Genomic DNA, 13,907 nt, shown 5'->3' on the forward strand with positions numbered 1-13,907 from the left:
AATTAACCATGAAGTAGCATGTATCGAAACCAATGTCATTCAAAATTCCATTGTCCTATGAGTCTTATCACATAGTAACCTGCAGGTTAGCCGAATGGAAGCACTTCCGGTATTCTGTCCCTTTACTGGAAAGGGATCCTGTTTTGCATGCTGCCGAGATTCGTGGCTGGGCTTTACAGCTTGCCTGGAGTAGGCATCAACTTCGTGGACTAACAATTCTCAGAGGCAGCGCAGATGCAATGGCGCTGTATTCTTCGACGTCACAATAACCACTCTGTGAATAATAACCAATAACCACGTATAATAACCACGAATAATAACCAATAACCACGTCCTGCTGCTATTGTTTCGGTATAAAACGTTTCAACAAGTGCCTCTTTGAACTGCTCCAAGGAAAAACTGAAGAGTGCGGCACGCATTGTTTTTGCAGCTTTAGAAACAGCACTCAACATTTTTTGCATAGAAAAAGTCACAACGGACGAAGAGGTAAAAGCAAACTTTCTGTGGAAATAGAGGCACCCCACAAGGAGCCATCTTATCCCCCTTCCTATTTAAACTAGTTATGAAAGGCATCCCGCGCAAGTTAGGAAGCATCGAAGGACTAAAAACGAGCGTCTACGCAGACGACGTCAACGTTTGGCTTAATGAAAGCAGCGATGCGTCTATCGAGGAAATGCTTCAGCAGCCGACATAACAGACCTCCATACCAAAAGTAAAGGGCTGAGCTGCTCCCCGACGAAGTCGGAACTACTAATCATCAGGCCTCGGACGAGGACAGCCAACGCATCTCCTCCCATAATCTCGACAGAATTGAACGGCAAAATTGCGCAAGTAGATGAGATCTGAATTCTGGGCATGTTTATGAGCAACACAGTAAAAGCTAGACGCGCACGCAAACCGAGTGGTATAAGCATCATTATAAGAATCTCGCCCATGGGCAGATGGCTAAAGGAGAAGAATAAGTTGAGGCTGGTCCATGGCCTTCATCTTGAGTCAGATCTGCTACTCAACCCCGAACCTTAACATCAGAAACGCAGACAAAAACAAATTAGACGCCATAATAAGGAAATGCACGAAACGAGCTTTGAGACTCCCAATCTCGACCTCAACTGAGGCAGAGGTAATGGGGGTGCATAATACATGGGAGGAGTTCACGGAAGCAACGAGAACGGCGCGACTCGAACGCCTAAGCCTAACTGAGACAGGACAGCAGATTCTAAGCTGGATAGGACTACAAGGGAACAGAGGCACTAAATACCAGACCTTCCACGTTGAGTCCAAAATTAGGAAAGTCCTCACGGTCGCACCGATATCTAAGGACGTTCACCCACAACACGATCAGGAAAGACGCCAGCGCAGAGCCAAACACTTGGTAATAAAATTAAGCAAGATGCCACCCGAGACGGTTGCCTTCACAGACGCCGCCCTTGTCGATGACGGGAACTCCGTCTCCGTGGTAGTCGACGGATCCAGAACAGAATAAAGCAAGATATATACAAGCGGAGGATAACAAAATGGTAGCTTGGATATAATAATAGGGAAAATTAAACAGCACATAGAATTAAGTGACATATATGCTTAAATTAGACGTGCACTCAATTGAATATATTTGTTTTCTACGTCGTCACCAGCTCCTACCCTACGTAATCCTAATTCTTTGCTAAATGAGTGTGTTAGTGTGGCGGCAAACAATTATTGATTTATTGCGAAAGCAATACTACGCCAGGTCTAGCCACTCGTCGCTGTGTGCAGTGTCCGTGGTCCCTCATAAAAAAAAACAAAAAGTCAGTCTGCCATGGCGTTTGTATTCACGTTACCTTTATGCCACGGGCAGGAGCTGCCAACTCGAGTCGCTCCTTTCATACGGGAGGGTGATATCAGAATCAGCCTGCCAGAACCATTTGCATTCTCGTTACCCCTACGACACGCAGGCACCTAGGGGAATAATGTGGCAGGCAAAAGAAGCTTCCGCCGCTGCTTTCGCAATAAGCTAAACCATAGCTATATTTTTCTTTTTCTGTCATCCAGATTCATTTTCGTTTCAACAGCAGTCTTTCGGCTGTAGAAACGAAACTGAATCTGCATGACAGGAAAATAAAAAAATAGTTGTGGTTTAGCTGCGAAAGCAATGGCGGAAGTTTCTTTTGCGTTGCTTCAACGACTCTTTGAGGTCGTGAGAGGCGTACAAAAATTACAGTATTTGTCGCTGCAGTATCGATTTCATTTCACACGAATGCTTACGCAAGCATGCCCAACAGTGAAAAATCACACACACACAAAAAAAAGAAAAATATGACGCAGGTCTATGACGTCAAAGCCGTCGCTCAGCGAATGAAACCGAAACTTCACGCCAAAACTGCGAAAACATTCCGTAATGTTATTTCGAAGAATGCAACCTTATAACTTTTGAAAAGCTTGTTTTTAAAAATTGCTAACGCCCTTGGGAGAAACACACTAGCTACATACCGCTCGGTTATCAAGTGGCGACAGGCGAGTTGCCGTCGGGTAGAAAGGCACTCCGCAGATATGTACAGCGCACGTAAAAATAAAGGAAGTGATAATGTTCCAATGAGCCTCAGAAGCTACAGAACTTGAGATATGTTGTTATCAGTACTGAGCAGAATATAAAACATGTTTGCCCCTGCACCCTTCGTATCTGGCAACAGCAACAACAACAAAAAAGAATACCCGATTATATTTTCGAGAAAAAAAAATGTTTTGAATAATGTTGTGCATTTAAGTGTGATGCAATGGAGTCTGGACTAGTCTTCATGCGGCTAGCTACCTGCAAAATTACTCTCATGTAATCGTACATAAGACGCGACCATGGAGCATGAAACGTACTATTCCAAGGTTGGCCGCATATGAAGCGCCGCTTAGCAACCTTGTGTACAAATTAAGCTCTCTCTTTTTTGCTTTATTTTTATAGTTTTTCGTATGGTGTGCTGTGTGAATTTCGGTGCTCATTCATTTTTAAGTGCCGTTACGTGTGTGGGGTAGACGTTGAACCCACAGCAGGTGCGCAGGAAATGCAACGTGGACAAAACTCACAATAAAGCAGGAAATGTCGGGCGCGACAAATGAACGTGTGTAAATATCTGCTGCTGAAGCTGGAACCAATGGAACTTCGGACTCGCTGAGTGGCCAATGCTCAAAACTTGTTCATAGTTAACGCCTAAGGTTGCCCTGTGTTCTAACGGTACGTCGGCGCACTTGACTTTCTCAGCGACGGACTGTGGCAGTATAGTTGGCAACGCGCTTGCGATTTTTTGCGGACATTGATGTGGCTAAGTTTGAATAGTCAACTGGTTGCGAAAGTTGTGGAATAAAAACGAAGTCAGATTAATTTTCAGCACAGCAGAATGAACGTTGGCTATATTACGGTTAGATATATCGTCAATGACAATGCGTAGCAAGAAAGTGAACTTTTCCACTCACTGAACTAGCCAGCGTTGCTATAATAAGCGCACTGATGGCTTGCTTAGCGTGAATCATTTTTCTTGTTCCTTCTTTTTCTCTTCTTCTAGTTGAAATGGCGACTCACATCATCGTGGCGACAATTCTGGTCTTTTTGGGCTGTTGCACAAATGTCGTCTTCCTCGAACTTTTGGTCAAGTGAGTGCTTCAGCACTTTTCATTACATCAAACAGTTGTATCGCTGTGTTTCACATATATTCATTCAGCTGCGCTGTGCTGCTTTGCACATACACATTTCTCCAGCTGTTTTAGTGCGAGCTTTGGCGGCCGCTGTCAGATGACGACATGCAGAATTCGCCAGCGCGCGCCTTATTTAATCCAGAGAGAATGTCCTTGTGGCACGGTTCGTATGGCACGGTCGCTCATAATGCGTCAACTACCAACTGCTGAAAAGAACTGGCTCTGAAAAGTTAATTTAGTGGTGGTGATTGGGCTGTTGTAAAGAACCAAAAAAAAAAAAATGAAAAACGCTGAACCAGAGGACGATTGAAAGTAGTTGCAGCACTACATACGAAAGCTTTAGAAGGTGCCAAGTTTGCTGTAGCATATTTTCTTCAGTGCGACTATGCATGAAATTTGTGCATATTTAAAACACCAAAGACGTACAGTCTATCAAATGCATCATCATTTTAGTTTATTTTGCGCAAGTACTGTGCTTATAGAGATGTTCACACACCTGTCTGGAGGACACCAACAGTGCAGTATGTTGTGCATTTCAGGTAATTTTCTCAGCCTGGCAGTCTGATACACCTTTCAGAGACATAAGAAATTGAACATAATCCATGGGATTGTTTATGCACAATAAGATGCTCTTTCAAACTCTTATGACTCTGGTGTACTGTACTGACCTCTTTTTGAGCGCTCCAGACAAGTGTGGGAACATCTGTAAGGATGTAGCTATAAGGATGAGGTAAAAGGTTCATCAGGGCAGCTTGACTAGCCTCATGTGTATAAAAATTCATAAAAATTTTCCTCAAACTCGCAGGAAGACATAGCCGGCTAAATAACCTACACATAATCATGATAATAATAACAATCCTTAATTCCATGAGAGCTTTGTCTTGGCAGGTGTACGAGGCAAAAGATAAGTGACTGGGCTCTGACGCTTCTGCAAGGCTGCCTCCAAGACAAGGATTTAAAGGGGGCTACTGTCTATGCAGCAACACTTTATGGGTGTGAGCTGGAGAAAGTCACAAACCCATACTCACAAATCCATATTCGCCCAGGGCTTAAAGTCGAGGGGGTCTCGGGGGTACTTCAACTGTGGAGCAGTATTTAAGAGGGATCTGTGCTTGATGTATAGGGACTGCGTGAATATGAAGCAAGGAATCCTTTTTTTTTTCTTCTTTTCATTGGTGATTAAAACATTTCTTCTTTATCATTCCGAAAATTTCGCATTGGCTTTTAGCAGAAATCATCTACATGTTTCTAAAAACCGTGACAGAGAAAATTAAGGAGTCAATCTCACCACACAAAGGTTAGATGATGTGTTCTCCACAAGTGGCAACTTTCACCGATTTCACCGTTCACACCATGTTAAGGCGCTGTTTATGCAAACTGTCAATGTGCTTATGCGATATTATTAAAAAATTCGTGGCCTGTATTTCTCACCTGTAAAACAGACCAACCTTGTCATCATTGTAATATTTTTGTTAATTTTTGCTTTGTTCACTTGTATAGCAAAAATTAATGTTGATATTTTCGGTAATTGTTTCAGTGTATGTTTAAAGTGTGCTTAAATTATTGCTTCTTATATAATGTTTACTTAAAGCATGTAATACTGCATTATAAAGTGCATTTAAAGCACATTAATTTGCAATACTTTTATTTACATTTAGTTGCTTTTATAAAACCTCCCTAGCATCGGCCTGTTGGAACTGTTCAGAGACACATTTGTCTGCAATGTCAAGAACATTATAAGATTGCAGCCTCACAAAAGCAATATCACACACGTTGCAAGTGCTGGCGCTTCATTTCACTGTAAACTGCTTTACGTCACATACACACTGGCAGAGTGGGGATCACTTCTTTACAGGCGTGCGTCATAAACTGAGCTAAAAACCACTTTTAAAAACGATTTCATCAGAGCCATACTGTGCTCAGCTGTCTGCGTGTTATACATGTTGTTCTCTAAACTCACATTAATTAACATATGTAATACAACTGTTATAACTATCATTTTTGAGGTGTTATATCAGATATCCTTCATAGTCATTTGACATGGCATTGCTAAATGTAGGCAGTAATGAAAATTTGCTGAAGCTATCGTCGTGTCGTCCACTGTGCCTGTACCCCCACTTAATTCTGCACCAGATACTTCTACAGGTAGTTGTGATGAAAAAGTGAATTAGCAGCTGTGGCACAGCGCTGCTGATGCCAAGATCGTGAGTTCAGTATGTGGTTGGTAGGCACATATTTAAAGAAAGATCAACTGCAGAAACTAAAGGTATAGAAGATGTGCTTTAATATCCAGGTGCATGTAAAGTAACCCGGATGGTGAAAATTAATTTAGAGCCCTCTTCTGCAACATGCCTCACAGCCTTCGCATTCCCATTGCATTCGCAGCCTTGCATTCGCATTGGAGAACCCATCAGTCAATAAGTTCACATTTACAGACTTTTTGTGCCACTAACATTAACCTTAAAAATAAGTAGTTTTTCTTTGTTTTCTTCACATTCTTATTTGAAGGCTGCCTTGTCACATGCTTGTGTCTCATTATTTGCAGGGAGCACCCAGGATGCACTAACCTGATCACATTTGCACAATTTCTCTTCATCTCTGTGGAGGGCTTTATATTTGCAACAAACTTTGGCAAGAGACGCCCTGTGGTTCCACTCAAGTTAGTGTTTCTTTTTTGCTTTATTTTCTTTGGTACATTGTGTTTTCGACATTCTGTGGAAGTCACAAGTTTTATTACATTTGTCATGGAGTGGAGCTAGTGGTTTGTAGAATTTCTAAAATAGATTTTCACAACTATTGGTGGTGTAAAGAAACTAGAGCAGAATTTGTTTTCAGGGCTGTACCCAAGCAAAATGCGGTCTACCGTTATTTGTAAATGTATCCGCACTTATGAGTGCGAGTGTATCATAGCATCTGTCTGCTGTGATAAAAATTCAAAATGAGCCAAGACGATTTAAAATTCAACTCAAGGGCATTATGATGAAACTTTTTGTACCACAGTATTAATCACAGCGATCAAGGACATCGCATGCTTGAACAAGCTCCCAAAATTTGGCCGTGCTCAAAGAAAGCCAAGTAACAGCAACATGCCTTGTTCCGATATTTGTGATTGTTCCTTATGAACTGATGAATCACAATTATAGCCTGGCTGCTTGTCTGACCTTCACATGATAAATCCTATGCTTTGCATTTTGTTATTTTCTCTAATGCATTCCTTGTGTCATTATTGAAATAGCATAAGAATTCATTACCAATGCAGCATTGTTGATCAACAGGACCTTGTGCATAGCTGCTGTTAAAATTACACTTTAAGCATTAATCTCATATCTACAGTCCTTATTGAAAAGTGATGTTTCACTTTCATGTTTTGTCTTTTCTCCCTTGCAGACATTATGTCACTTTAGTTGTCATGTTCTTCATGGTCAGCATTTCTAATAATCATGCCCTCTCGTATGACATCTCCATGCCCCTGCACATGATTTTCAAGTCTGTAAGTTTACCGAACAACTCTGTTTGGGCACTTTTCTTTTACATAAGTGCCTTGCCATAACTCTTGCTTTTTCTTCTTTTTTTTTTTTTTTTCCTTTTTTTTTGCGAAGGTAAAGGAAACTGCTGATACTTTTTACTTGTTCCACATATACAATGCAAGAAAAGTGCAGAAAAAGAAAATGATTTGCAGTATAATGCTCAGCTTTACTTCATACTACACTTGTGCTGTTTCCCTCACTACTGTAGCATGAAGTCACTGAGCACAGTTATGTTTTATGAGATCATTAATTTCAGGACGCCGTAGTAGTTCTGATGTCGACATAATTTCCTCTTTTGGATAGTTAGGCCTTCATTCTCATATGCCGAGGAGAGGAGTCCTGAGGTGCCGATGTTGCCGACGATGAAGCTAAAGAAAAGAAAGAAATTAATGAAATTATAATAACTACACAAACACGCAAGATAGATTATAAGAGAAGAGGTAGAGGAAAGTGGTTGAAGAGAAGGAGGAAATCCTTTCGTCATTAATCTCTTAAGTGAAGCTAAGTGCGATCCTATAATTTTTTAGTTTCACTTTCTCATGGTAGATAGTATCTGCTAACCCTGGCGTGAGACACAAAATAATCAATACAGTGACTCTATGCAATCTATGGACAGGATCTGTGCTGTGTTGCATAGGTGGCATGCAATTGGGATAATGAGCGTGTCATTCACCAAGATGCATAGCTTTTATTAAAGCTACAGCTTACAGTGCTAAGGTGGTTTTAAAGATACTATCAGTCTAATAATACTGGTACTCTCTTTTATTCTGGCACCTACTTTTGCTGGCAGTATATATATATATATGTATATAACTACCTGCACTGTACAGTAAAAGGCTAGGTGAATCCTGTAAAATAGAAAATGACCAATATAGAAGCTTGATTTGCTGTTCCCTAACATCGATCTGCTTTTGCAGGGTTCATTGATTGCAAATATGGCACTAGCTGTCATTTTACTTAAAAGAAGGTTAGTACACTTCCTACCTCTTTTTTTCTCTTTTTGCAGTGCATGCTGTGATGGATGTTTATTTTCTTAAACAAATGGATTCTTCCGAGTTGGGTGTAATTTAAATGCAGTAATTTTTTTCAATGGCATTCAAAAGTCTTACTTTGTAAGAGCCTTGGATTCCTTAGTACTAGTCCTGCTAGGTTGAAAGAGTACCCTGTTATTAACCTGGCAGCCAAGGTTAGGAGATTTGGTGCAGTTGTTTTCTCATCATCTCTCTGTCACTCTCATTCTCTGCCACAGTGTGCATTCTTGAGACTTATTGATGACTTAGCTCGAAGCAGGCTATAGCACTTGATGAGGAACATGTTTGCTCATGCTGCTGTAGTGAACGAAGAGCGGATATCACGAAGACGAGGAAGAGAACGACGAAGTGCCGCTGCGCTGCTCGAGCTCGCTGGTTTTGTGCCTAGATGGACTGTGTTCTTGGGCTGTTCGCCGTGCAGCTTACAGAGGGCTATATTCCCTGTTGAACCCTCAGTAAAACCCCTTTCACTGCTACCTAACGACAGCACTGTGGTTCTGGGAAAGAAAATGCTTTGTTGAGAAGTCCATGAGTCTTTCACATTCCGCAAAATTATTGCTTGTAGTATATTTGCCTAAAATGTCACAAAAGGGCAGATGGCCAAGTTTGTATGTAGTGGTTTTACATAGTAAATGTATCCTTTTGCTCGTGCATGCATGCGTGTACACATGTGAGAGAGGGAATTCTATATCGTCAAGTTATTTTTCAATTAGAAAAGGCCATGTGCAGTGCTCAAACATCAGGTGGAACCATTTGGAAATAAATAGAATTCTGTTGTGACTGGCCATAGGGTTTTCTTGGCAGGAAATACTGGAGTGGGTTGCCATTACCTTCTCCAGTGAGAAGATAGTGAGAGACCGGAAAGCGTGGCGTGACATGGTCCATAGGGTCACGAAGAGTCGGACACGACTGAACGCCTGAACTGAACTGAGAATTCTGTTGGTTTCCATGTTTATTTTGTGGTTTCAAATTCTACATTACCTTCTTATGATTGGGTTTTATTATAGAAATTTCAAAAAAATGAAGCAAGTCATCTGTAATCTCTACTTTGCTTGTTTTCATACACCTTGAACTACAGCTTGTATGTGTAAAAGTCCCCAGTACTCATGGTCATTGTGCTGGCATAGTTCACCTTCTGTTCCTTACCTTTCTTTCTATTTTTTGCTAAACGTTAAGGTTGTTTTCAAGCCGCCGCATAAATAAGAATAAAGAAATGGGCTTTCATGTTCCTGAGAGACCAAGCCAGTGCTAAGCGCTTCTTTTCTTAATGCAGGTACCCGCTGTCAAAGTACTCGGCAGTGCTCATGATTACAGTGGGAATTGCGATATGCACCATAGCGTCGGTGAAAGATGGGGTGAGTCAGCAAATCACGTAAGCCCAACATCTTCTCCTTGCCTCGCATCTGTTTACGTGATGAAAGGGGGTAACATTATGCAGAATGGCTGGGCTTATGTTTTGACTTGCAACAATCTTTGAGGTTACTGCATGCCTGTTGCAATTGTTCAGTAGCTGTGCCATTCGGCTGCCAAGCACAAAATCATTGCGGATTTTTGATTGCCAGTCGTAGCAGCCACATTTTGGTAGAGGCTATATGCAAAATTTCCAGCGAACATTTAAGTACCCTTAATGGTAGGAGGGAGTTCATATTGAGATTGTTGCACTGGTCGTGTACAAGCCAAGAAGGAAGGATGCAGTTATAAGACAGGGTTAATATGCTGGCTCACAGTTGCTTAGGATTTTGCTGCTTACTGCTCTCAAATTAGAACTAAATTTAAAAAGAAAAACTGCTGAATTGTCTTGTTATTTTGGCTCAGTTGGACACTATTTTGCTCATAAATTCACTCGTATCTGTTTGGCCGTCCCGGGTTCGAATCCGGTCATGGTAGCCTAGTTTTGAGGGAGGCGAAATGCAAGGTGTCTCTGTACTTTGTGATATCAGTGCACTTTAAAAAAACCCAGGTGGTTGAAAATAATCTGCGCTCTCCGCTGCGGTGTCCTTACCATAAACCAAACCAAAAAATACTTGTTTCTGCCAGGCGATTATCAATCATTTAGAAGTCCTTTTTGCAATGCAAATGTTTATGTTTATGGTCTCACTTGAGCCTACTTCCACAGCGCAACTTGCATACATGTAAATCGGAAGGGAGTAGTTGAATTGTGATTTCAGGTTTTTGAACAGTTTAGACGGCCACAGTTCTGATTCTTGATGGAGTAAGTGGAGTTAGCCTACCATAAGCATACTGCTAACAGCACTAATGTTTGGCTAATGCTGTTGGAACAATGGGCAAGGGTGTAAGAGAAGTCCAGGCCTCACATTTCGAGCATGCGTAATTCTGTGCTCTCACCTGATACGTGGAAATGCTGGAAGTGGATGACAGTTCAACTGCAACTGCAAGCTGTGAAGTTCAATTCTGGCATTTCCACCAATCATGCGAGGCCAAAAATGACACTTCTCGAAATGACTCAGATTTGAAATATTGTGACGGCCCAGGCTTACCAGTCTTTCAGATTTTATATCTTCATAAGGCCGGTTTGGTTATGTACACATGCATGTATACGTGCCTCTTTTTTTACCCATGTTAGGGAAAAGAAGCTGGTACAGCAAAGCCAGAAGACAGCACTACTTACACCAAGTGCATTGGTGAGAAATCGTCCTTATGTAATTGCATACACCACTGTTTGTGACATGCAGATTCGGAAATGAAGCGTTATATACGGACAGTATTCTGCAATTTGCTGAAGACAGTGGCCTGCTGTGCAACTCAAGGGACAATTGCAAAGCATGATCAGTGACCTAGAAATGCAAAGCAGAACGGTGGGTTTAAAAAATAATATGTCAAAAGCCAAAGTAGCGCTCAGTAGCCTAGGATATGTTAGGTAGTGAGGTGCTGAAAGTTATAATGGATGCGTCAAATTAAGCAGGTAGTGACTGAAAATCCTGACCACAAAAGTGAAATAACAAAAGTGAATAAGAATAATGTGGGAACACATTTGGCAGGTGCTCTCAGACCGTTTATCAATATGAGAGTGTCAGCAGTCTATCAATATGAGAGTGAACACAGCTCTTTTCTATAACTGTGTGCAATGTGCATGTGCAATGACAACTGGTGTGTGTGGAAAGCATGCGCTGAATGTGCTGCACGTTGGCTCCACGTGCGACAAGTGCCACCCAGCGTGTGCATGGTCACCTTTGTAACTCAGACCAATTCATTGTCACCCTTCATTCACATCCCAACTCTCCTTTTACTTCCCCTCTCTCCCTTCCTCAGTGTTCACGCCAATGTGGAGTGGTCAGGGTCACCTTACCGCTAGCCAACCTCTCCACCTTTCCTTTCATTAAATTACTTTCTTTTCATGGGCATGGCATATACTGTAAAGGCAGGGTAACCAGTGGTCATTAAGGATAAGGAATTAGATTCCAAGAGTAGGCTAGTATAGCTGGTGATGGCATAAAGTTAGGTGAGCAGATGAGATTAGGAAGTTTGTAGGGAAAGGTGGTCACAGCTGGCACAAGGCACGGTAAATTGGAGAGGTTTGGGAGAAGTCTTTGTCCTGCAGTAGGAGAAGTCAAGCTGATGATGAAGAAGCATGGCGCTGTCAGGGTGGCCTGTCAGCAGTTGCTCCTACGTCATGCAGTCAATCGGAGAAACTGAAAAATGTACTCCTGTAAGCAATTGCTGCTAATAACTCAGTATAGCTTTACTGCAATACATACCATGTCTCACTCAAGTAAAGCATGTCAACAATGCAGTCAGTGGTGATAGCTGTCGGTTCGGCATTGCCTTTTGCATAGTAACAAGCGTTTGCACCTTCTACCATGGGCAACATATGATCATTGGGGCATTAGTCCTTTAGAAGCCTATAAGCATCGGCACTGCGCTGCCGCTTGTGCACATTATACAGTCAACTGGTGACCTTGGTAGATTACATTCCTTGCCGCGCCTTCAGCAAAATCAAGTGGGAAAGTTAAAATGGTCTTTTTTGCAACACCAAGGGATCGTGTAGAATTATTGTGGTGTGCCAAATATTTGAACCACTGATTTATTTGAACTGATTCTTAAGTCCTGTCGATATCAAGTTTACTGCTAAATAGAAATGCTCTTCTTAATTTGAACTCCACATGTGTTTGGTAACTTTCTCGTCCTTTTTGAGACGAAATGATTGAGAGCAGCCCATGTGCTCGACCAAAGATACTGCACTCATGCAATAGCACTGTCCCCACATTTGAGAAGACACAGGGAGAAATGCGCTGTCACATTCTTTTTCACTTTTCACAGGGATAGGGCTACTGCTATTCGCCCTGCTGCTGTCGGCTCGCATGGGTATTTACCAAGAGACTCTTTATGCCCGCCACGGCAAACACCCCCGTGAATCTCTCTTCTACGTTGTAAGTCTACATACCAGGCAAACTTTTGGCATGATGCATTTCTGGCGTGCTTCAACTGCTGCCTTCTCTCTTGCAGCATGCCTTACCACTGCCCGGATTTCTGTTGTTTGTGCCCAACATCTACACACATGCTCTCATCTTCCACCAGTCAGGTATGCAGCACCCAAAATCATTTATCAGTTCCCATTGTGAATGATCACCTCCAAAAATTCTTTGATGCCATGTTAAATGGCTACAGGTAAATGTTATACTACTAAGGTCACTATAAAAGACAATTATTACTATTTTCAGGTAGTTGCTGCCCTGACTAGCATCCTGGATAGGACTTCAGCACCTTTTGCTTTGCTACAGCGTGTTCCACAGTTATATACACCCCACAGAATGCTTCTTCCAGCTAAACTGGTAAATTCTCCAAGCTCAATTTGCGCGTGGAAACACGGCATTTAGTCGGCAGTATAGTTTTCCTCCACATTTATTTGGAGTACTTGCCTGACTCGATCAAAAGGAGTTGTATATGCACATCGGCTGCAGTGATGGCGAAGCAAAACAAGCTGCTGTCCCAATGATTTCACTGGTGAAGCCATCTTATTTTGTTTGCAACAACTCTGCCATAGATTCGACGAAGGAAGGGAGGGGAGGTTGGCAAATTTGCTTTGTCAATACAATCCATAAAGCTTAGCTGAAAGTGCACTAAATTTGAACAGTTTTGTTTGTCTATCACAAAAATTTGCCAACAATTATGTTACTTCCTAACGCGAAAGTTGAGCGCAGCTCATCAGCTGTTTCACTTTTTTCGATAGATTGAGGCAAAGATTTCGAACAAGACATGTATGTACAATTACAGACTTTTTTTTCACACATATTCCTTCAAGAAACACTACACCAACAGTTCTTAACTGTCATGAAGGAAACTTTGTGGTCGGAGAGATATGTAGAGCAATTAAGTTATAGAGAGGTTGCGGGAGGCAGCGTGTGGGCCCATAAGAAAGTTGCGCGGCAAAGAGATTAATGCCACAAGCTGCAGACGAGAAGAAAAAACCTTCGCAAATATCTTATAATCCACATTGCATAAGGATATCGGACAGTACCCTTCAACAGTTTTCAACCGACATGCATCTGTAGTTTTCAGGATTAGTATGATGTGACCAGAAAAGATAGCAGCGACTGTGTGATGCCGCTGACTCCGCTAGAGAGTCAAGACAACGTGGCTCTGCGTTTTGGCTTGGGATGCACGCCCCGCGATCCGCTGATAGCGAGCCGGAGCTTCGACAACCGAACACCGTCGCCGCCACGAGGAGTGGGGG

The 13,907-nt window shown here is 42.0% G+C and overlaps 1 protein-coding gene across 2 annotated transcripts in view; it reads left to right on the forward strand.

The window, feature by feature from the left end:
- Positions 1 to 13,907, forward strand: part of Efr (ER GDP-fucose transporter) — a 72,889-nt gene that overhangs the window by 55,743 nt on the left and 3,239 nt on the right. The window contains exons 1-9 of one of the 2 annotated variants that reach the window (XM_084587411.1): positions 2,898 to 3,199; positions 3,528 to 3,615; positions 6,203 to 6,316; positions 7,045 to 7,147; positions 8,102 to 8,151; positions 9,489 to 9,570; positions 10,800 to 10,857; positions 12,494 to 12,603; positions 12,680 to 12,755. In XM_084587411.1, the coding sequence (XP_084443537.1) occupies positions 3,533 to 3,615; positions 6,203 to 6,316; positions 7,045 to 7,147; positions 8,102 to 8,151; positions 9,489 to 9,570; positions 10,800 to 10,857; positions 12,494 to 12,603; positions 12,680 to 12,755 (676 nt within the window). In that variant the 5' untranslated portion in view covers positions 2,898 to 3,199; positions 3,528 to 3,532. Of the gene's footprint in view, positions 1 to 2,897; positions 3,200 to 3,527; positions 3,616 to 6,202; positions 6,317 to 7,044; positions 7,148 to 8,101; positions 8,152 to 9,488; positions 9,571 to 10,799; positions 10,858 to 12,493; positions 12,604 to 12,679; positions 12,756 to 13,907 lie in introns of those variants that run through there. The other variant, XM_084587413.1, reaches the window with a different exon arrangement.

This window comes from Amblyomma maculatum, chromosome 1, assembly GCF_055883805.1.
Source record: "Amblyomma maculatum isolate TAMU_Amacu chromosome 1, ASM5588380v1, whole genome shotgun sequence".
Lineage (NCBI taxonomy): Eukaryota > Metazoa > Arthropoda > Arachnida > Ixodida > Ixodidae > Amblyomma > Amblyomma maculatum.